The 22790-nt window shown below is 41.6% G+C and overlaps 1 protein-coding gene across 3 annotated transcripts in view; it reads right to left on the reverse strand.

Annotated features, from left to right (window-relative positions):
• Window positions 1–13119, reverse strand: part of Morf4l1 (mortality factor 4 like 1) — a 20839-nt gene extending 7720 nt beyond the window's left edge. The window contains exons 1-6 of one of the 3 annotated variants that reach the window (XM_027410966.2): window positions 12969–13119; window positions 8538–8584; window positions 5561–5628; window positions 2397–2510; window positions 1211–1297; window positions 484–564 (exon numbers count right to left, since the gene is read on the reverse strand). In XM_027410966.2, the coding sequence (XP_027266767.1) occupies window positions 484–564; window positions 1211–1297; window positions 2397–2510; window positions 5561–5628; window positions 8538–8584; window positions 12969–13008 (437 nt within the window). In that variant the 5' untranslated portion in view covers window positions 13009–13119. Of the gene's footprint in view, window positions 1–483; window positions 565–1210; window positions 1298–2396; window positions 2514–5560; window positions 5629–8537; window positions 8585–12968 lie in introns of all 3 variants that reach the window. The other 2 variants (XM_027410965.2, XM_027410967.2) reach the window with 2 other exon arrangements.
• Between the last annotated feature and the right edge of the window lie 9671 nt (window positions 13120–22790).

The raw sequence follows: 22790 nt of genomic DNA on the forward strand, positions 1-22790 counted from the left end.
AAGGGGGCTTCTTAAAGGACTGCACGTGGGGACCGGGCTCTCTCTTTGTTCTGGCCGCGCTGGCTGGGTTCTTAACCTAGCTCTGGCCTGTGTTTCACCCGGTTGTGCTTGGAAATAAAGAGACCTTAATCCAATAGTAACGTTTGCCAAAATAATTATTCCAAAACTCGTGACTACCTGACAATTCAATACTACCTTCCTAAGAGAAAACCTGTACGTGTATACACAAGAAACTTCAGTCCCGAGGGCTATAAAAAGCAATTACTGCCACTGAATTGCACACAAACAATTTAATGTTGCACTAGAAGCTAAGTAAAATCAAGTAGTTAATGTGCATTTCAAATTAGCACCTGATATCTGAGAAATGAGTTTCATTGACATTTTTAAAAGCTCCCAATAGAAACAAAATATCTATCATGAGCAACATAAATGTGAATTACACTTATAAAGCAGTATGCAATATTTAAACAAAGGGTATCTTACACTTCAACATTTTTCTGTTGCAGACCAGATGTCTTCTTTCCCGGAGCAGCCCCTCTCATCTTGCCCTCTGCATACTGTTCCCTTCAAAAATAATGTCAAAAAGTTACACTTAGATGAGAAACAGCAAAATAAATGAATACAAATTTTTTCTGTTATTAAAATTAAAGTCAATGTAGTACAAATTGACTAACATATGGTCTTAGAAACTACAAATCCCAGTGCTATACCTAGTTGGGAATTTACTAACATCCCAATGTTTTCTTTTAATGTAACTCCATGTTATAACTTTAATTTTTAAAATATAAAAATGCTGTAAAATTAAAATGAAATAACTACTCTATAGATAATTTCTTTGGATCCTTTTCCTCAACATATTTTCAGAGATGAATATTGATGGGAACACCTCTTCTTTTTCATTTCCCCATCAGTTAACTGTGCCTTCCACAGCACCCAAGAAGAGGTTAAACAAGGTATTAATGAGTTTGCATTTACAATTTCCAATACTATTTTTCTACTAAGTTCTAAAGACAGACTCAGAAATGACAAGATATTTCTTTTACCCAGAAAATACGTAATACGTAATTACTTGAAATCAAGCTTTAACACAAGAACTAACAAGTACCCAAGAATCATTTTTATCAAAAGTAGAGAGGGAGACACCTACATGATCCCATTTTGTTCATTCCATGTCCAAAAATCTCAAAATTCCTTTCTCAAAACAACTTACTGATTGGCCTTTTGAAGCTCTCGCTGTTTCTGCAAATTGGTGTCCACATATTTGAGGACTCGGCTTTCTGGAACCCATTCATCCCAACTGAAAAACACAAGTTAAAATAGCAATGAAATACGTTTTTAATAGTTTAGGCTCTCTTCCAACTAACTTTTAGAAATCTAACAGGTAAACTTTGGAATTCCCTTGATAAGGTTTAATTTTGTTACATCTACTTGTGTGTGTATGTTCAAGTGCATGTTACAGAATGTGTGCAGAGGTCAGAAAACAACTTTTGGGAGTCGATTCTTTCACTATGTAGGTCCTGGGGATCCAACTTGGCTCTTCATCCTTGGAGGCAAGTACCTTTAACCATTGAACCAGCTTGTCAACCCTAGGTTTTTTGAGACTTTTTTAAAAAATGAATTCCAAGTTGGCCTTGAATCCACGATAATCCTCTTGCCTCAGTATCCCAAATTCTATAATTACAGGCATGCTCAAACCATGCCCAGGTTTTTCTGAAATAATTTGATAAGCTGGCAATGCAAATCCATTCTTAAAAGAAAAATCTAAGCAAAATGTGTTCTAGTAAAAATCAGCATTCTGAATATAAACTATGTATGTAGATTATTCAAATCATTTTAAATGGTCTAAGAATAAGTCATTTAAGTCTCTAAGCCATTAGCCTTTCAGAATTATAGTAGTATCTTAAGTCACATAGCTAAAGGTGTACCAGGAACACATAATAGTCTACAATACTCACCACCAATATAACTAGACTAAGTTTGTACATTAAAGACTTGCAGTAGTGTTTTTTTGTTTTTTTCTTTTTCAGATAACCCATTGTTCACTTTCATCTACTGAAAGTAAGCATTCAAATTTCCAAGGATAATCAGAGGCTTTCTAAAACTCAGGTATTTGGCTTTTCACAAAGCAAGGTTTTTGCTGGTATGTATGGGAAAACAAAACTTTCTTGTGGAATGTTCAACTTTTTAAGCAAACTAACTTTTGAGCAAAATTAGTCTTTTCTCCTGCTGATGGAGCTCCATTAGTGACACAATCAGATGTATTCTCGAGGCAATCTTTTACTTAATGATTTCCCACCTCTGACCTCTTATAGAGTATAGCCAAAAGGAAAACTAATAAATAAAAAAAACATTCCTCAATATGATTTCCTAAAGAAAACTTTAAAACATGCATTTACCTAGAGGTCAGGAGGGGGTGGTGTACTGAGGGAGCTCCTTCAGGAACAGGAAAAAGGGCTACAATATCCTCACGTGTCTTCAAAGATTTTTCAGAGCGCCTGGGCCTCACAGCACTTCTGATACAGACAGCATAGTACAAAGTAATCTCAGTAACTATGTGCAGAATTTAGCTTAAGCTTTATCAAGATTCATTTACAAATGGAATAGTTTAATGTCTGTATTAACAAATTCCAGTAAGATTTTTTGAAAATTTAGAAATATCTTAGTATCTACTGTGATTTTTGATCGTGTATTTAAAATAATGTCTAAAAATTCCACTTTGAAATTGGAATTCTGCTGTACCAGTGTGTTTAGGTGTTCACAACAGGGCATAGTGGTGCACACCTTTAATCCCAGCACTCTAGATGTAGAAGGTAGATCTGAGTTCCAGGCCAGCCTGGTCTACACACCGAGCTCCAGACCAGCCAGGGCTACGCATTAAGATCCTGTCTATAAATAAATCGATGAATGAATGAATGAATGTGTCCTCCAAACTTTCTTTTTTGGGGGGAGTAGGGAGGGTAGGGGTGGAAGTGGTTGGGTGCTGGAGATTGAGCCAGGGCTCCACACATGCTGGGCAAGAAAGAGCTATACCACTGAAATGACATCCCTATCCATGAAGTTCCTTCAGAAAAAAACAAGCTATATCCCCTTTCTCCTAAAATTAAAAGGTGTGAACATTTAACTGCTTTAAAACCTTAGAAATTGACCCCCCCCCAGATATAAACCACAACTAAGTAATAAGCATTCTGACCAATAACCAAGTCACTCCAAGAGCTTATAAGCAAAGAGCGGAAAGTCCCTGCTGAGGCTGAGAAAAACAAAATGGACAATGATCTTTATTGTGAGGATCTCTACTAGACTAATAGCTGAGGACCACTCAAATTTTTATGTATAGATCAAGCATGTAACTTACAGTATGTTCCAAAGTAGATGTTACTAATCCCAAAAGTCAAATCCACAGACAAAATTGAATACATATACAACATACTTGGCAGTCATTAAAAAAAATACTCCTCTTAAATGTTTTTAAGTTTCTCTAGAACTAGATGTGGTGGAACAAGCCTGTAATCTCAGCACTCAGGAGGCAGAAAGATTACTTCAAGTTCCAGGACACCCAAAGCTACATACAAAACAAGACCAAATTTCAAAAAAGGAAAGTGAAAAACCACTTCTAAATACTTCCTAAACTCTAAAATGGCACGTTTAGCAAGTCAACTATAAAAGACTCCTATGATATCTTAATTTTTCTCAGTACATTACAAAGACAGTCATAAAAACTTGTACTACCACCACCCCTTATTTTCCCAAGAGAACAAAATTTAAATAAAACTGTATCACTTATTTCTGCCATAAACTACAATCCAACAAAGGAATCATTACTTTTTGAAAAAGTAAGACCAGAAAACTGGAGGCTTTGGTTTTTACAACTTATAACAATCTACAAAAATAGCTAACAAATAGAAAATGACCTGTACATATCCATGTATAATTTTTCACAAAATACTAATATACAAGAAGACTGAAGCATAAAAGCTGTATTCACAGCTACTGAATTCTAAATTAAAGTGTGCAAGGGAAGGGGAAGTAGGCCCACTCCATGAATGTGTTTTGTGTTTTCCTTTCATACTTTCATAGTTTATATGGACTTTTAACTTTCCCATCCCCAATATGCATAAAGACGATATTCTACTTCCTGAAGTAAAGTCTATTACATATTTTATCTGAATATTAGCAAAATAGCAACATGTGAAATATAAGCTTCATAAACTAAAGATGAAAGTTTTCAGTTATTTTTTTTTAATATGGATACTCCAGAAACCATAACATAAAAGTCTGGTTCCTAGATACTACAATCAGCTTAAAAATAAAAATGTAAGCTGGGCAGTGGTGGCGCACGCCTTTAATCCCAGCACTCAGGACCATAAGAACTAGTACCAGGACAGCCTCCAAAGCCACAGAGAAACCCTGTCTCGAAAAACAAAACAAAACAAAAGAAGACTGGAATCTTTCTGACATACAGTATCTACTGATAATTATTAGAAATACTTTATTCACGAGTTATCAGAGTATGTTTTCATGTATTTTGAATTATAGTCTTTCTGTAATTACACTAACGGTATATGGGATGAGTTAAAAATTCTAAAAGCATCTACCTATTTGTAATAAACTGAATTAACTAGTTGGTCTTTCAGATAAAGGACTATATAAGGTTAGACGAAAATTATGGGCCAGTAAACTTAATAGAAGAGAAAGTCTCCCTCTACGTTGTTCCCACGTAAAGAAACACCAGACTCTGGATCAAGTTAGACAAAGCATTAAGCATTACAAGATGTCAAAGTAATTCCTGAATGGCTAGTCCTTTGCAATGTCATCCTGAAGTACAAAAGATCAGTAAAAAAATTATTTAAAACTTCCCCTACTAAGCTGGGTGAGGCGGCACATGCCTTTAATCCCAAACTTGTGAGGCAGAGGCAGGTGAATCTCTGGGAGTTTGAGGCCAACCTGGTCTACAAAGTGAATTCCAGGACAGTCAAGGCTATACAGAGAAACCCTGTCTCAAAACAACCCCCCCCCAAATCCCCGTATTAATAAGTCACTCAATTCCTGACACCAAAAAAAGCCAGAATAATTTATTAGGTGCTGTTACATTTGGGTCTCAAAGAGAACACTACTGAGAAAGCTCCAATGACCACTAGAAAGTTAAATTCTGTAAACAAGACTTTTCTACGCTGAGCCACATGAAACAACTTTCTGTTAGCATTGTGCTTCAAAACTTCATAAAATGGATTTATAAACTGTCATTTCTAAAACATATTATTCCTTTTCTCCAACTAGTTTTGAGTTTAACTGCTGGAGTAAGAATTTTAAGTCATTTGTTTTGTGCTTAGGTCAAAGTATTAAGGTTATTCTATAAGATACGCCATAAAAAAAAGTATGCTGGCCAACCACTTATAATTCAACCACTGGGCACTATAAAATACGAGAAATATTTCTCAAAACCAAGTAATATATATAAAATAATTGAGTTCTTCCTAATATAGTTTCATTATACTAAAGATGACTCACCCTTGCTTCAATATATATAACAGGAGACAAAATGCTTTTAAGATCTCATACTCACTTTTTATTCCAACCACTGTAATGGATAAAGTATTTCACTTGTTTGTCCTTTATGGCAACCTTTACACACTGAAATAAAAAAGAAAAAGTCTTTGGTATACACATAAATCTTATTTCTTAAAGACAAAAGTATATTTGCATCCTAATGACAGATACTCTTTTTAAATAATTAAACTCTTGGCTGATTTAGTACTGTAGAGCTTTAATTAGAGCACTTTCAAGTACTGAGAGTTGTCATTTTAATTTTATAATCCTAGTGCTGAGAATACTTTTCTATAAAGTTACCAAACTGCAATTTAGAAATAAACACAAAGCTTGCAGACAGCATTAAAAAGAGATCACTAGCCAAACAAAATAAATTATTGGAGGAAAGTCGCTATGACAAGGATGTTCACTGAAGGTAAACCAAACAGCTTATTCCATATTGTTCACCATAATATTTTGCTGCCAGAGAAAAAACAGCCAGTTCAGATATGTTGCCAGAAGTTCATACAACAATGGAAAACATACAATACCATTAAAAGGACTCACAATTATAAGCACTTACATATTCAAAACATGAGCAGTAAAGAACTGTCTGCCACTATGTTAGTATTTTTATACAAATATAAACTTGCTAGAAATTTACACAGAAATCACTTTCAAGCATTATGCTTTGTATATTTATATATGAACACTGGGCTCTGTATGTGTTGGGTGTGTTTATGTGTTGCTAAGCTTTTGTTGGTTTTCTGTACTGGGGACTGAACCAGTACCTCACTCGTGGAAAGCACTTTATACCACTGAGCTTTGTCCCCTGCCTTGTTTACCACTTTGTGAGACAGGGTCTCACTAAGGTCATCCTTGAATTCTGTATCCCAAGTAATCTTTCTGTCTCAACTTCCCAAGTAGCCTGGTTCATTGACCCATTTCACTCAGTTTATATGTATGATTTTGGGGGGATGGTGGTGATGGTGACAGGGGTAGTGGTAGTAACAATGAGTACTGAGCTCAGGGCCTCAATCATGGTAGCCTACAGCCTTTGTTTTTGTTTTTTTGGTTTTTCTAGACAGGGTTTCTTCTCTGTGTAGCTTTGGAGCCTATCCTGGCACTCCCTCTGGAGACTAGGCTGGCCTCGAACTCACAGAGATCCATCTGCCTCTGCCTCCCGAGTGCTGGGATTAAAAGTGTGTGCCAATGCCCAGCTGTTTTTGATTCTTAAATGCCTGCCCAGGCACACTTTTAATTCCAGCATTGAGGAGGTAGAGGCAGGCCCATCTCTGTGAGTTCAAGACCACTCTGGTCTAAATAGTGAGTTCCAAGCCAGCTAGGGCTACAAATATGTCTCAAAAGTAATGTTTTAAAAAAATAAAAAGAAATTCCTATAATCCCAGTCCTCAAGCAGTCAAAATAAGATCAGGAGTCTAGACTAGCTAGCTATGTACTGAAGTTAAGAACAATCTGAGCTCTACAGTAAAATCCTATATTTAAAAATAAAGGGCTGGGGGTGTAGTTTACTGGTAGAGCACTTCTCTAGCAAACAAAAGGCCCCAGTTTTAAGCCCCAGCAGTGTCAAAAGATGATGGGGCAACTTCTAATTTTCTGTGCTGGGCTGGGTATAGCTAGCTCAGTGATAGGGAACATGGCTAGAGTGTTTAAATCCCTGGGTTCAGCACTAGAAGGATAGATAACCCAACCTCAATTCTGCCAAAAGTCATTAGAAATAAAATAGTAAAACTAATTCTAGACTATAAAATACACTGTTCAGGGCATGGGGCTATAACTACAGTGGAAGCTCTCTTTCAAGCATATGCAAACCCTGCGTTTAATCCTGAGCACTGACAACATTTTTAATTAAAATAAAGATAAATGTATTTTACTGTTAACTCTGGCTCCCCGCCCCCCTTCTCTTTAGTTTGAGACAGGGTTTCTGTGTGTAGCCCTGGCTGTCCTAACTCACTCTGTAGACCAGGCTGGCCTCGAACTCAGAGATCACCTGCTTCTGCCTACCTACTGCTAGGATTGAAGACACCACCATCAGGCATCTAAATTTAAAGTCAATTTTTATATAACAGGAGCACCCGATCAAAACAGGAAAAAAAAAAGAGCCTTGTTCACTCAGGATTCAAATTTTACCACTGAAATCAACAAATAAAAGTTAAACATATATGACAGCCAGAGCATGGTGGTTCACATCTGTGTGAGACCTTGGAATGAGAGGGTGAGGCAGGGGGCTTGCTGTTAGTTCAAAGCCAGACTTGAGCTAGTGAAAACTCAAGTCTCAAAAGCATCAGACAAACACAAAGAGAAACACAAATATACACCCTCATATTCAAGTGCACAGAGAGAAGGTAAATATCAACTGTTAAGGCTGAGGAAATGGCTCAGGGGATAACAGTGCTTGCCATGCAAGCAGGATGACCCATATGATCCTAGAACCGAATGGTTCAGGTACTCCTACAATGAGATGGAAAGCAGAGAAGAAAAGAATCCCAGGAAATCTGAAGGTCAGACAGAAGAGACTGCCTCAAAACAGAAGAGGAAACTGGGACTTGAGGTTGTCCTCTGACCTCAACACTCATGAGGTTTTACATATCTGCATGCACAAGTGCTTGCAAGCACACACACAGCCAAGTGTTGCGCTGGTATTGTTTTCTGGTATCATTGAGTTATTAACTATAAAATGCTATTTGTTACAACCAACCAACCTTCACCCATCACTTAAATGCTATTCCCAACCAAGGGGCCTTTGCTGAGTTAGCTTAGAAAGGCAGAAGAGTAGCAGCTTAGAAAGGCAGAAGAGTATCGATAACTCAACTTTTTCCATCCGCCACAAAGCAAGCAGTAACAAACTCAAAATGAAATGGGAAGATTTATCAGCCTATGAAAAAATTGGAGTCTTTACATATCCAGGAAGAAAATACTATAATTAGATATTAAAAAGCTAAAGCTAGCCAACATTTTTTGTCCACCTTCTCAAAAGAAAGCAGGTTCCATACCTTTGCTTCATAGAGAAGAGGCCCATGAAAGCACAGCACTCTCTCACCTGTAAAAGAGGGGAAAGGGGGTCAGGTTAATTATGAATCCTTTGTCATACAGAAACAAGTGACTCCAAGAGCCACTACACTTGCTTATAGTAGTCGTAGGAAAAATGAACTATTCACGAATGCTTCAGAACAAACTTTTCCCATATCCTTAGTAGACCAACTTTTATTTAAATAATATAATCCCCTAATAAAATCTACCTACCTATATACCTAAAATCTATCTACCTTTTATCTACCTAATAAAAGTTACCTATGGGATAATGTTTAGCTAGTTCATCTGTTCTAATATGGAGACAGAATTTTTAAAATGTTCTAAGTGTAGTCACTTGACTGATTTCTGCTTCCTTTTACTGAGTACTACACATTAAAATTTCCGATGAAATACACGAGATGAATTTTAAGTTATCTAACCCATGTTTGTTTATTCCTCAGTATTCTGGAAGCTAGACTATTTTTATGAACAGACAGAATAATCCTAAACCTGGGAACTTATACCCAATGTTGACTCTACCAACCATACTTGAAAATCCAAATTAAATCTGGCTAGAGTTAAAACTTGAAGGGGGGTGATTTCTGGACTCTGACTTCACATGATGATAGTGGAAGTTTATCCCACACATTATTTTCAGTCCACTTGCTTTCAACACATTGCTTTCAACACTTGCTTTCAACACAGGGTCAGCTGTGTGGTTATAAAATCGCATCTACTAGTCCTACCTACACCTTTAAATCCCAGCAATCTCGAAGCAAAAGCTGGTAATTTCTTGAGTTCAAGGCCAGTACATCTACATAGGCCAGCCGAAGGTACATGGTGAGACCCTCTCTCTCTCTGGATCTGAAGTGTGCCAAGCATTTCATATTAATAAGGGACACACAGGTAAAAGCAAATATTTATATCCGTTTCTGTACTTATACTGTACTTTTCTTCCCATCAAACAACAAAGACAGCCAGCTACTTGTGAAGATTCAGAGAGGAGGATCCAGACAGCAGAGACAAGTATGCAAAAATGTAGTAATGTACAAGCAGTTCAATACCCCTGGAACACAGAATGAGCATGTAAAAGTAGAAGGGAAACAGATGCTGATCCTTCCACCTCCTGGGATTTCAGGCTTACTACCATATTTAATGAATCCAAGGCTTTGTGCATACTATGGAATCACTCTTCCAACCGAATTACATACATCCTTAGCCTCTGGAGTGTTTTTTGAAACTATTATTACATCTGCGCGTCATCAAAGACCTCTATTGTTAAGATTTCCAGAGTAAGATCCAGTAACTTTAACATCAAGGTCCTCCATAAAATCTTGTACTTGAGTAAGGATGGAAAATTTACCAGACAGTCCAGGGGGTAAGACCCAAATAAATGGGTAAACATTCTGCTATTAAACAGAAGCAGTAAGATCACATCTGTGATAACTAATTTCATCCCAAGTTGACCTTTTAAGCTACTCTAAGTAGCATACCTTTATAAGAATTAGCTGCTTCAGCTAAAAACCACACTAAGGCTCTTTGAATCCAAAAACAAACAAACATAACATACATGCAGCTAGCTGGTGTAAATCAGGCTAACAAGTGGAAGTAGATTCAGGAAAGAACAAATTACAACAGCACAGTAGTACTCCACCCTTAGATCCACTCTAGTCTCAAACTACAACAATCTTGCCCAGGGCTGTCTCCTCACTAGCTTGTAATTATTTACAACAACCCTCCAGGGGACTGAGAAATAGTTCCATTGCCAGCACCCACACAGACGCTCCCAAGTCCAGTTCCTGGGCACCAGGCCCATACATAGTACACAGACACACGTGCATGCAAGACACTCATACACATAAAATGTACACACACACACAATGGATAGTCACCACCTTTCATTATCACAATCTACAAAGATTCCAAAGTAATTACATCAACACTAAATATTTTTCTTTTCCAGTTTTTTCTGGTTTGGTTTTCTGAGACAGGTTTGTCTTATGTAGCCCTTGGCTGGTTATCTGCTTCTCTAATGCTGGAATTTTAGGTGTGTCACACCTAAATGTGTGAAAACCACAGCTGAAAACTAATGGTAAGAGCCTTTGTTCCTACTCTTCTCCAATTACACCAACACCCTCTTTCTGGTTTGTCTTCATCTCCTCACTTGTCAAACTTCTCCTTCAGAAAGAAAGCACTTCCTTCAAGACAGCCATTCTTGATTTCTAGTTCCTATCAGGCAACGATAAAGTTTTTGTGCTCTGACAACCTGGATTAGCCAATGAGTCTCTTAGCATGATTTAATACATACAACATACATTGCCAAGAAAACCAACTGTTGGCAAAGTTAGCAAAATTACAGTGTACACACTATTGTCCTACGTGTGAAGGCCAGGGCAGTTGTCCTCCACAGTACCTAACTCTTTACTATTTTTTGAGATGGTCTCTCATTATTAACTGTAGCTCACCCCATTCATCAGTAGGCTGGTTGGCCAGTAAAAAGACCAGTCCATCCACCTGCACCAGTCCCCACCCACCCTGCACGAGTTTTTCTGTGTAGCATTGGCCATCTTGGAAACAGGAAGACATCAAACTCAAGAGATCCGACTGCCACTGTCTCCTGGGTGCTTTTAAAATGTAAGCTCTGGTCCTCACATTTGCCTAACGACGCACTGGGCGACAATGATCTCTCCAGCCCCTCACAACTATTTTAAATGTCGCATTCTGTAATATTAAGGGAACTAAGAAGATAAGGCAAAAAGATTTAGCTGCTGCACTCGAAGACTGAAGCAGGAGGATCAATATAGTAGCCAGGGTTACAAACATTTGCCTCCAAAACAACAAAAAATATTCTACAAAACACCTGCCAAAATAACAGAGGGCCACAGTTTCTCAAAGTGGGAGAAAAGTATTAACGAGTCCGCATCAAAATACCCCCTGGAATACCCTCAAATACAATTAAGGCGCTTAGGTTTGAGACTTATTTTCTTTTTTAAATGCCTAGCAGCTTAATGGTTAAACAACCCTAAAGCAATTGTTACGCAGGCGTCTAGACACTGCATGTACGTAACAAGCACCCACAGCCATGGCAACCAATAAAAGGTTTAAAATGCGCCTCTTTAGGCTTAGGGTTTTTACTTCCTTTAGTGTACCATTAAACCACCTCAATAATTAAGTTGTGAGAACTGAGTAACTGCTCTCCACTGAAAGTACCGTTAAGCAGCAACACTGCTCTCGATCAAAGCCAATTAAAAAACACTCAGCGTTCAAGTCGCCATTAAATCCAACACCGCTGCAACCAGCCAAACAACTTGTGTGTTTAAAAAAGACGACGGCGAGGCCAAGGACCTCTCAGGCAGAAAAACTCCCTGAGGCGGAACTGAAAAATTTGTTTGCCCGAGCCACTGCGCTGGAGAGCGAGCGGCACACAGCGAACCGCGCGGGACCCCGGGGCCGCTCCCAAGACAGCAAAACGATGCCTCCGGGCCACAGCCAAGCCTAGGAACTCGCTTGGGCGGCTCGGTTTTTTTTTATTTTATTTTTTTTTTTTTTCTGTCCCCACCCATCCCACCCACCCCCCGGAGGGGGAGCAAAGCAAAGGGAGGCGGGCGTTCGCCCGAGAGAGAGAGAGAGAGAGAGAGAGAGAGAGAGAGAGAGAGAGAGAGAGAGAAGAGAGAGAGAGAGAGAGAGAGAGAGAGAGAGAGAGAGAGAGAGAGAGAGAGAGAGAGAGAGAGAGGTCTCGGTGCAGGGGGCGCTGCGTCTGGGCGCCGGAGCCGCCCGGCAGGGAGCTGCGAGACGCCGGCAGCCACGACGCCGCGGCCATCTTGGCGCGGCCATCTTAACCACGCACTTCTCCCGCCGCGGGGCGCGCGGCCCACGGCCCGTGCTCCCCGCACCGGGGCTCCACAGACAGCCGGGGGAGAAGCCCCCGCGTGGTCAGGCGGCCTCGAGCCTCCGGCCCACGGCCGCCCACGCGGCCCGGGCACCGCGCGCGTACTGGGCGGCCGCCGCTCCCCTCCCCCACGCACATCACTTCCTAACCGTCGCCATCGCTCGCCACCACCCCACCCCCCACCACCCCACACACGCCATCGGCTTTCCCCCGCTCTCGGGGAAAACAAACAAGCGCCGGGGGCTTCGCCCCACCCAGACGCGCGCCGCGCGCGCGCGCGCGCGGGGCTCGCCCGGCCCGGCCCGTGCCAGAAGCGCGCTGGCCGGGCCCCCCGAGCCCTGTCGCCTCATGACGCTCCCGAGGCCTCCTCCTCCGCAGTGCGTCTTCCCCCTCACAAAGCACGGGCCTGCGGCTGCCCCGGGCCGCCGGCCTCGCCCACCCCGGCCCCCAGACCTCAAGCGCCCCGAGTCAGCCTCCGTCCCCCGCGCCGTTAGATCCCTTCTCCCCAAAGCGGCACACTCACCCTCCTGGAATTTGGGCTTCGGGTCCTGCTTGGGCGCCATTTATAAGTGATTCGCCGCCTCCTCCTTCTCCCACCACCCCCGACTACCGCCCCCTACTCTCTACCCCACCCAACTTAGCGTCAGAAACGCCGTCGGGAACAGCCAGCTCTACATCCTGGGCGCGATTTGCCAGCGCCGGCTGACCTCACAGAGCCGCGACCCTCGCAGCCGCCGCCACGGCCAACGGCTGCCCGCCGCGCACGCAGGCCTGCGCCCGCGCCGCCCCCGAGGCACGCCGGGATTGGTAGTTCCCAGCCAACTGACGCGAAGCCCCGTGGGGGGAGGGGAAGAGGAGACGCCTTCCCTCCCCTCCCCGCCCCCGCCCCCCCTCCCCACCCCTGAGTATCCAGACCCCAGATGGCTTGTTAAAAACCCAGGTTTGCTTTTCTGTCGGTGGGAAGGACATAAGTAAATCGGTGGCTGGCCATGAAAGGATGGAGAAGGCTCAGGGGCAGATGCTTATATGCAAGATGAGGCCACGAAGATGAGGGAGTGTGGAAGTGGCCTGAGGACAGGACGGTCTCTGCAGCCTGTGTTCCACAGCGTCACCCCCCACACACACACTCGGCCTAGGCGAGCTTTGGCGGCCAGGGATGAAACTAGAGGCGAGCGAGCGGGAAGGAGGTCCACTCCAGAAGCTTCCAGAAGCTTCGGTTGTTTAGAAAGCCAGCCGTGCCCTGTTTGTTGGGTCGGTGCCCATGACCATTTGTAGATTCCAGCTTCTGACTTCTGACTTCCTTAGTCCCACAGGAAGCAAACCTTGATTGATGCCAAAGTCAGGGTTGCTCCATACCTGACCTCTCTGTGTCCTTGTTGTCTGTCATCTTATTTCTTTGAGGTAGTATACACAGTCTGGAAAAAAAAAAAAAAAGCATCTCAAGATGCGTTCTTCACATGGTTCCAAAACTCCTTAGTGGACTCTGCTGTGAAATAGCACTGTAGTCACAGAATTACATGAATTGCATACAAAAGCTTAGAGTTGTTAACTAGGAGGTAAGTCCAAAAATCATTTTCCTGATACTGAAGCCCTTCCACAGTCTACAACTACCTACCTGCCCTAGGAAAGCCTTTATGTCCAAGGCTTTCTTTTTTAGACAGTCTCACTATAGAGCACTGACTGGCCTGTAACTGGCCAAGTAGACTGGGCTGGCCTTGAACTCACAGAGATCTACCTAATTCTGCCTCCTGAGACCCTGCCTCTAATTTTCTGTTTTTATTTTTTGGAGATATGGTTTCTCTGTGTAGCTCTGGCAGTCCTGGAACTAGCTCTACAGACCAAGCTAGCCTCAAACTCAGGGTTTGTCTGACCCTGCCTCCTGAGTGCTGGGAATAGAGGCATCCACCACCGCACCCAGCTTCTGGTGTATTTTAAACTACTTTATGAAAGGTTTCCTCTGGCTACATTTCAACCAGCAACTTAAGAAAATACCTATTTTCCCACATTCTTGCCAAACATGATATGTCTACTCTCTGATTTTAATACAACAGAGTGTATTGTGCAAAAGAAGCAAGTTACAAGAGTGAACATTTTTATCAATGGGTTAGAAGTCTGGACAATATTTAACTGGATGTCTAGGGAGGGTAGAGGGAGACAGATAGGAAAGAGGCACTACGAAATCTTGAGATGCTAGAAATGTTCCATATCTTGATTTTTAGATCTTGTATGATTGTGTGAATTGGGGGGGGGGGGTTCAAGACAGGGTTTCCTGTGTAACCCTGACTGTCCTGGAACTCGCTCTGTAGACCAGTCTAGCCTCAAACTCAGAGACCTGCCTGTCTCCACCTTCCAAGTGCTGAGATTAAAGGAGTGCAACATCACTGCCCAGAGATTATGTCAATTTTTAAGCAAGTCAAACTGTACACCTTATGTAATGCATTTTCCCATACCTATATTATGCCTCAGTAACAAATTTTAAATTGATTTGTTATGTGTGCTGAGCATGTTGGCAAGAGTCTCTCCTTTTGTCATGTGGCCTCTGGGTATGGAACTCAGGTCATCAACCTTAGCAACTGGTTCCTTTAGCCAGCTCAACAAAAACATGTTGATGGTCATTTAGAAATATTTTATTATGAGGACTGGACAAGTGATCCATCAATTAAGAGCACTGTTTGAAGACCTGGGTTCAATTCCCATCACCTACATGGCAGCTCACAGTAACTCCAGCTCCAGTTAGAAAAGCAGTAAGTGCTCTTAACCAATGAATAATCACTACAGCCCCCTCCCCTCTTTTTAAAAATACTATATGTGCTTGATGTGTGTATGGCAGCCAAGCCCAGGGTCTTGCACATTCTAGGCAAACACACTATCATGCCATTCTCAGCTTAAGAGTCCATGAATTTCCATGAGCCAAAAAAAAAAAAAAGTCATTGTTTTCTTCAAACTCAAGCTAAAATTTAGTATTTCTTTTTTGGGGCTTCAAGACAGGGTTTCTCTGTAGATTTAGAGGCTGTCCTGGAACTCACTCTGTAGACCAGGTTGGCCTTGAACTCACAGAGATCTACCCGCCTCTGCATTCCAAGTGCTGGGATTAAAGGTGTGCTCCATCAACGCCCGTATTTCTTTATAAATGAAGAATAGTGGGGCAGGAGAGATGGCACAGTGGTTAAAAGGACTTGATGCTCTTGTAGAGGACCTGGGTTCAATTCCTGGGAATTGAACTGCCTGTAACTCCAATACCAGGGGATGTAATGCCCTCTTCTGGCCTCTGTGTGGTACACAAACATACCTGTAGACAGAACACTCATACACAAAATTAAAAATAAATAAATTAACGAAGATAGGGCTAGTGAGATGGCTCAGAGAGTAAAAGTCTTGCATCCAAGACTAATGAACTGAGTTCAATTCTTGGGTTCTACATGGTAGAAGGAAAAAATTGAAACTTATTAACTCTCTGTCTCTGTCTCTGTCTCTGTCTCTGTCCCTGTCCCTGTCCCTGTCCCTGTCTGTCTCTCTCTCTCTCTCTCTCTCTCTCTCTCTCTCTCTCTCTCTCTCTCCTCACACACACACCACACACACACACACACACACACGCACGCACGCACGCACGCACGCACGCACGCACGCACACACGCACACAGGCACAAGTGCCCACAAACAAATACATAAATAAATGTAATAAAATTGTCAATAAAAGTGTTTTAAAATATAAAAGTAATGAAGATGGCAAGCCATATTAACTGGCAGCACCTATGACTTTGTCACCAGTAGAAATTAAGCTGCTTTCTTATCACATTACACCCATTACAGTTCATGTATATATTTCAGAAATATCGTTTATGTTCGTCACTACATTGAAATTACTGTGTTTGAGACTAGAGAGATGACACAGTGGTTCAGAACATGTACTGCTATTACAGAGGATCCGAGTTCCGTTCCCAGCTGTTGTCAGACAGCCCTTAAACCTGTAAATACACTTCCAGGAGGATCTGTGCCTCTAGCGTCTGTGGGCATCTGAGTTCATGAGCATGGACACACGTACAGGCACACACATAGTCATATAGTTAAGAATAAAACAGATCAGGGGCTGGAGAGATGGCCCAGTGGTTAAGAGCATTGACTGCTCTTCCAGAGGTCCAGTGGTCAAGTCCCACAACCATCTGTAATGAGATCTGGTGTCCTCTTCTAGTATGCAAAAAAAAAAAAAAAAAAAAACCTTAAAAAAAAAGAATAAAACATTTTGAAATTTTTTTTTTACTTTTAGACCTGACCTTGATTCTGTTATTTAATAGATTAATGTTAAAGCATGTACCTACCATATTTTAAGTATTTGATAGCTTTATTTTTATGAAATCATTTACTTTTATAATCTTATGCTTTTTATATATCTGAAAACACTATAATAAAAGAGTTCGCCGGGGTGTTGGTGGTGCATGCCTTTAATCCCAGCACTCGGGAGGCAGAGGCAGGCGGATCTCTGTGAGTTCGAGACCAGCCTGGTCTACAAGAGCTAGTTCCAGGACATCCTCCAAAGCCACAGAGAAACCCTGTCTCGAAAAACCAAAAAAAAAAAAAAAAAAAAAAGAAAAAGAGTTCGTTGGCTCAATTGACTGCCACCAAGACTGGAAGAGAATTCTGGGCACAAATAAAGTATATACAACACACCCTGTATTAATTGTGGTAATAGTATTTGTTATTTGTTTAAGACATTCAAATTCTGAAAAGCCTGAGCTGTTTGGAATGTCTGGCATGACTTTTATGTATTGTTTATCTACACATATATGTGTAAGGGGGGGCACATGCATGCCACAGCAGAGTCTCAAGTCCTGAGGTTAAGCTATAGGAATGCTGGGATTTCAGCCACTCAACCCCACCTCCTGCTTATGTGGGTTTTGTGAATTTGAACTGAGGTCGTCAAGCACTTTATGAATTGTACCATCTCCCTATTCCTTATTTTATCTTTGAGATAGGGTCTCATGTATCCCATACTGGTGTCAAACCACTACATCAGCGAGGATTATTCTCTTGCCTCCAGTTACTGAATGATAGAATTACAGTCATGTGACCTCATGCCCAAATTTGACATGAACATACAAGGTTTTCATTGTGTCCCTTGAGAATGTCACAGTACTTGGTTGTCCTGTCATTGGTGATGAGAGTAATCACTAGGATGAAGAGGTTAAAGCTCTTTTTGTTTTTGAAGAATAGGTGATGCTACTTGAGTAGTCAGTGTCAGAGCTTGGGGTCTGACAGCTCTAACAAGCCAGGTTTAGCCTGTCCTCATTAGGTCAACTTAACAGAAAAAAGCAAAGAAAAGCAATTTCTTTAATACAACCACACTGGAAAGGGACAGATTGTGAGTTCCGTTAACACCCTCTTCCAGTTTATCTTCAAGGTTCTGACATGAGATTTAGACTTATGCAAAGGGCAAGAGACACACATAGTGTAAATGGGCCAGGGAGATGGCTCAGTGGCTAAAAACCAAGCGTGGCAACCTGAGTTTGATCTCTGAGACCTACATGGTGGAAGGAGAGACAGTGGTTCCCAAAAGCTGTCCTCTGACCTCTAAATGCATGCTACTGTGGCGTTCTCTCTCCCTCCCTCTAACACACACACACACACACACACACACACACACCATAAACACAACACATACATGCAAACAAAATTAAAATGTAATAAAAATGTTAAATAGGTATATGTAACTAAGCAGTGTTAGTCGAAGTGTGGCCCCTGTTTGTGGTGGTTTGAATGAGAATGCCTTCCATCGGTTTGTATGTTTGAATACTTGATCTCTTGGTGCAAATGTTTGGGAAAGGACGAGGAGGTGTGATGTTTTTGGAGGGGGAGTTTTTGGGGGGCAGGATTTAAGGTTTCAAAAGACTTACACCATTCCCAGTATGCCTCTCTGCATCATATTTTCAAATCAAAATGAGAGCTCTCAGTTGTTTCTGTTTAGATGCCTTTGCTTTGCTGTCATGGACTCGAATTCTCTGAAACCATTGGCCTGATTAAACACTTTCTTTTCTAAGTTGCTTTGGTCATGAAGTTTTGTCACAGCAATGGAAAAGACTCTGATATAACAATTTCCAGACCAGCTAGAGCTCTACAATGAGACCCTCTCAAAAGAATTTCTTTCTTTCTTTCTTTTTTGTTTTCTTTTGAGACAGGGTTTCTCTGTGGCTTTGGAGGGTGTCCTAGAACTAGCTCTTGTAGACCAGGCTGGTCTCAAACTCACAGAGATCCACCTGCCTCTGGCTCCCAAGTGTTGGGATTAAAGGCGTGTGCCACCAACGCCTGGGCTAAAAGAAATTTTAAGATGGTTGGGGAGGGTAGTGTATATTAGGCCCTGGTTACAAATCCTAGAAGCTCACCCCCAAAACAAGAACCATGAAGAACCATGGTGTATCTGCCTGCCATTCAGCTTCTACAATTATTAACATGTACCAAATTTTGTTTCAAAGGTGTCTCTTCTTTCTCCACAAAAGATATTTACACACAAATTGAAGATAGCATGTATATATTTCATTCTATATAATTAAATATATCTCTGTAAAAGCCACCCCCAATACACACACCATTAGTACATTTAAAAGTAAATGATTCCTTTATGTCTTTTAGGTATTTAGTCAATGTTCCGATTTCCTGATTGCCTCATACATATCAAATCAATATCTAAATAAGGGCCAGGCATTTTATTTATTTAATTAGATGTCTCTGTCTAGCAGAGAACTTAGAAAGCTGAGGTGGGCCAGCCCAGGCAATGTAATGAGACAATGTCTAAAAAAAAATTGTCTTTTCTTTTTCTTGTCACTTAGTAGTTGGAACTGAATTACTCAGAATTAACAAACACATCTTCTTAAAATAGATTAACTAAACATAAATCTTCAAATATATGGAAAAACAAAAACGTGCAATAAATCACTAGTCCAAAAATAATCAGCCAAGAGTATGAAGAAAATATCCTTTGAGATTAAGCTTTTACAAGTGCTGCTTCTCACAAAACCCACTCCTTGCCCTGTGGCTGGCCAGGAAAGGTGCTGGGACAATTCTAGGCCATGGAACTCAGGTATGGCCTCTGTAACCTGACCAGGGACCTGCTGAACTGCTCACACTGGCTTCTTCCATTGGGGAGCCAGGCTCTGGGCTGCTCTGCACTTCCTCATCTTAGTATCCCAAGCCCTGAACTGTGAACCACATCTGGATTAGCCTAAGTTTGACTGCTCATTCCAGATGGCTATTGTGAGGCTGTAATGACCTACAGAACCGTTCAGTTAGGTCTATGGTAATAAAACTAGGGAGCAAGTGACATGAATAAACATGAAAAAACAAAACAAATGTTGTTTCTGGAAGAACTGAGACCTAGCTGTGCACTACTGTGCTCATTTAGAGCCAGGAGACTTTCAAGAAGGAGAATGACAATTAGTTTCTCTACTTAGTCTATAAGATACTTCATAACAGGACACATTTAAAATCAAAACTACTAGCCAACTGAATGCAGATGATATTCATTTCCTGCAGCAGTCAGATCAAAGTACCAGAAGCTAGGTAGGATGTATAAGAGAAATGGATGATCTCATAGTTTAGGGGCTGGAATGAAAGTGTTGGTAGTATTGGTTTGAATGGACAAAGAATCCATTTCATGTGTCTCCCCAAGCCTCTGGTAGTTTCTGAAAGTATTTGGAGTTCCTTAATTCATGGACACTACGCTTCATCCTCTGCCTCGAGCCTCCCATTGGTCCAAAGGGATGTCTTTGTCCAGATTTCTCCTTTGTGATGAAGCCAGCAGTCATACTGGATTTGACACTATTTTTTTTGGGGGGGGGGCGTGTTTCCACTTTGGAGGCTGTCCTGGAACTAGCTCTTGTAGGCCAGGCTGGTCTTGAACTCACAGAAATCTGCTTGTCTCTCCCTCCCAAGTGCTAGGATTAAAGGCTAGGCTACCACTGACCAGCCATGACACTATTTCTAAATAAAACTACTTTCTGAGATAGGATTAGGACTTTAACATAGGATTGGGGGGTGGGGTGGACAGACATACACTTCCTCCCTATTACACAGGGGTGAGGATGTGTGTGGGTGGGAGGGGGGTGGGAGGGTGGGTGTGGATGGAGACACACTTCTGCCTATTACACTGATTTGTAATAAATAGATGTATGGGATTTTTACTGAGTTCTCATCAGTTTATACTTTGTTGCTTCTTTGCTGACCTAGAAAAATTCCATCCCTCTGCATATCACCCAGAGCCTGAGCATTTCCGGGAATCTTCCTCCCTCCCTCCCTTTGCTCTCCTCCCCCTCCTCCTTTCTTGTTTTGTTCTTTGTTCTTTTGCAACACTGGGCTTGATGAGTTCAGGAATTGTTCCTGTTTTGTCTTTCAAAGTCTGAAACTGCATTTGAATTGATGATAATGCATGTTAACTGTGGAGGACATTTAAGAATTGCCAGGGAGCCAGGCAGTGGTGGTGTGTGCCTTTAATCCTAGCACAGCAGAAACAGGTGGGTTTTTGTGAGTTTGAGGTCTACCTGGTATAAAGCGCCAGTTCAGAGATCCAGGACAGTCAGGGCTGCACTCAATTGCTGAGTGGTGTGTTGGTGGTGCATGCCTTTAATTCCAGCACTCAGGAGGCAGAGGCAGATGGATCTCTGTGAGTTCGAAGCCAGCCTAGTTTACAGAGTTAAGCGTTCCATGCCTTTAATCCCAGCACTTGGGAGGCAGAGGCAGGCAGATCTCTGTGAGTTCGAGATCAGCCTGGTCTACAAGCACTAGTTCCAGGACAGCTTCCAAAGCCACAGAGAAATCCTGTCTCGAAAAACCAAAAAAAAAAAGAAAAAAAAAAAAAAGAAAAAAGAAAGAATTGCTCTAGTTCCAGGACAACCTCCAAAACAATACAGAGAAACCCTGTCTAGAAAAGCAAAACAAACAAACAGACAAACAAAATTGCTGATGGATGACTGAAAATATTTAAGAACTTTGAATTGTCAATATAAAAGCAAAGTTTTACTCAATGAATCGTTTTGGGAAAAAAATCTATGAAGAGGCTTCAGGAGCCGCCGGATACCGTTCAGAACTTGCACTTTGCCAAGAAACACAACAAGAAAGGCCTGAAGAAGATGGAGGCAAACAATGCGAAGGCCATGAGCGCACGCGCAGAGGACATTAAGGACCTTGTGAAGCCCAAGGTGGTGAAGCCCAAGATGCAGATGGACCCCAGCCGCAAACTCAGCCGCCTTGCTTTCATCGCTCACCCCAAGCTTGGGAAGCCGATTAGAAGCTACCTGGCTAAGGGTCACAGGCTCTGCCAACCAAAGCCCAAGGTTCAAGCCAAGCTCCTCCAGCTCAGGCTTCCAAAGGTGCCCAGGCCCCCGTGAAGGCCCCAAAGAAAAGGTTTCTTCCACTGTGAAGACGATGGACTGGTGTACACACCTACACACTTATCTGCAGGTGATCATGCCCTGTGCTGTTTTTACAAATAAACTTGAGGCAAGACCTGTTTAAAAGAAAAAAAATCTATGAAGAAAAGGAGCTCTAAAAGGACAAAAACTGCTATTTAAATTACTAACTTTAATAAAAAGAAAAGGGAAGGGGGTAAAAAACAAACAAAAACCCTAACGGTGGGTTTCCGATTGCATATAGCCAATGCAGTCTTAGAGTAGTGTAAGAAGATATTGGTGCCGGCAGTGGTGGCACACGTACCTTTAACCTCAGTACTTGAGAGGCAGAGGCAGAAGATCTCTGTGAGTTCGAGGCCAGCCTGATCTATAGCCTGAATACAGCCAGAGCTGTTACTCAGAGAAACCCTGTCTCCAAAAATCAAAAACAAAAACAAACAAACAAACAAAAAAACCAAGATATTGGAATTGGAACTTCTCTCCAAATCAACCAAATCAAAACCACAGACATTATTAAATGAAACATAAAGATCACTTACACAATGTCTGTGAACTCTACGATATCATTCATTTTCTTGTCAGTGATACCTAATGTTTCACTTCAGGCTGCCCTTAAATAGAACATTGAAATAGAAGTTAAAAAAAAAAAGTTTTCCTAGGCGGAGTACCCTTATCTTGCTGTTTTTCATTTAATTGTCAATTATTATGTTGGTGATAGGTGTGGGTGGGTGTTTGTGGTGTGGACACCATGGAACAACTTGTGGGAGTCATTTAGGTTCTTTCAAGCACGTGGACTCCAGGGACAGAATTACAGGTCTTAGGGTGGAGTAAAAGTGCTCCATTTGTATGGTTGTTTTAGTATTGGATTGTTTGACAATAAGTAACTTGAAAACTACTCAGTACTGAGGTTTGATAGCAAGTCAGATGCTGACCTGGAAAACCGAAAAGTCTCC

Source organism: Cricetulus griseus, chromosome 4 (genome assembly GCF_003668045.3).
Source record: "Cricetulus griseus strain 17A/GY chromosome 4, alternate assembly CriGri-PICRH-1.0, whole genome shotgun sequence".
Classification (NCBI taxonomy): domain Eukaryota; kingdom Metazoa; phylum Chordata; class Mammalia; order Rodentia; family Cricetidae; genus Cricetulus; species Cricetulus griseus.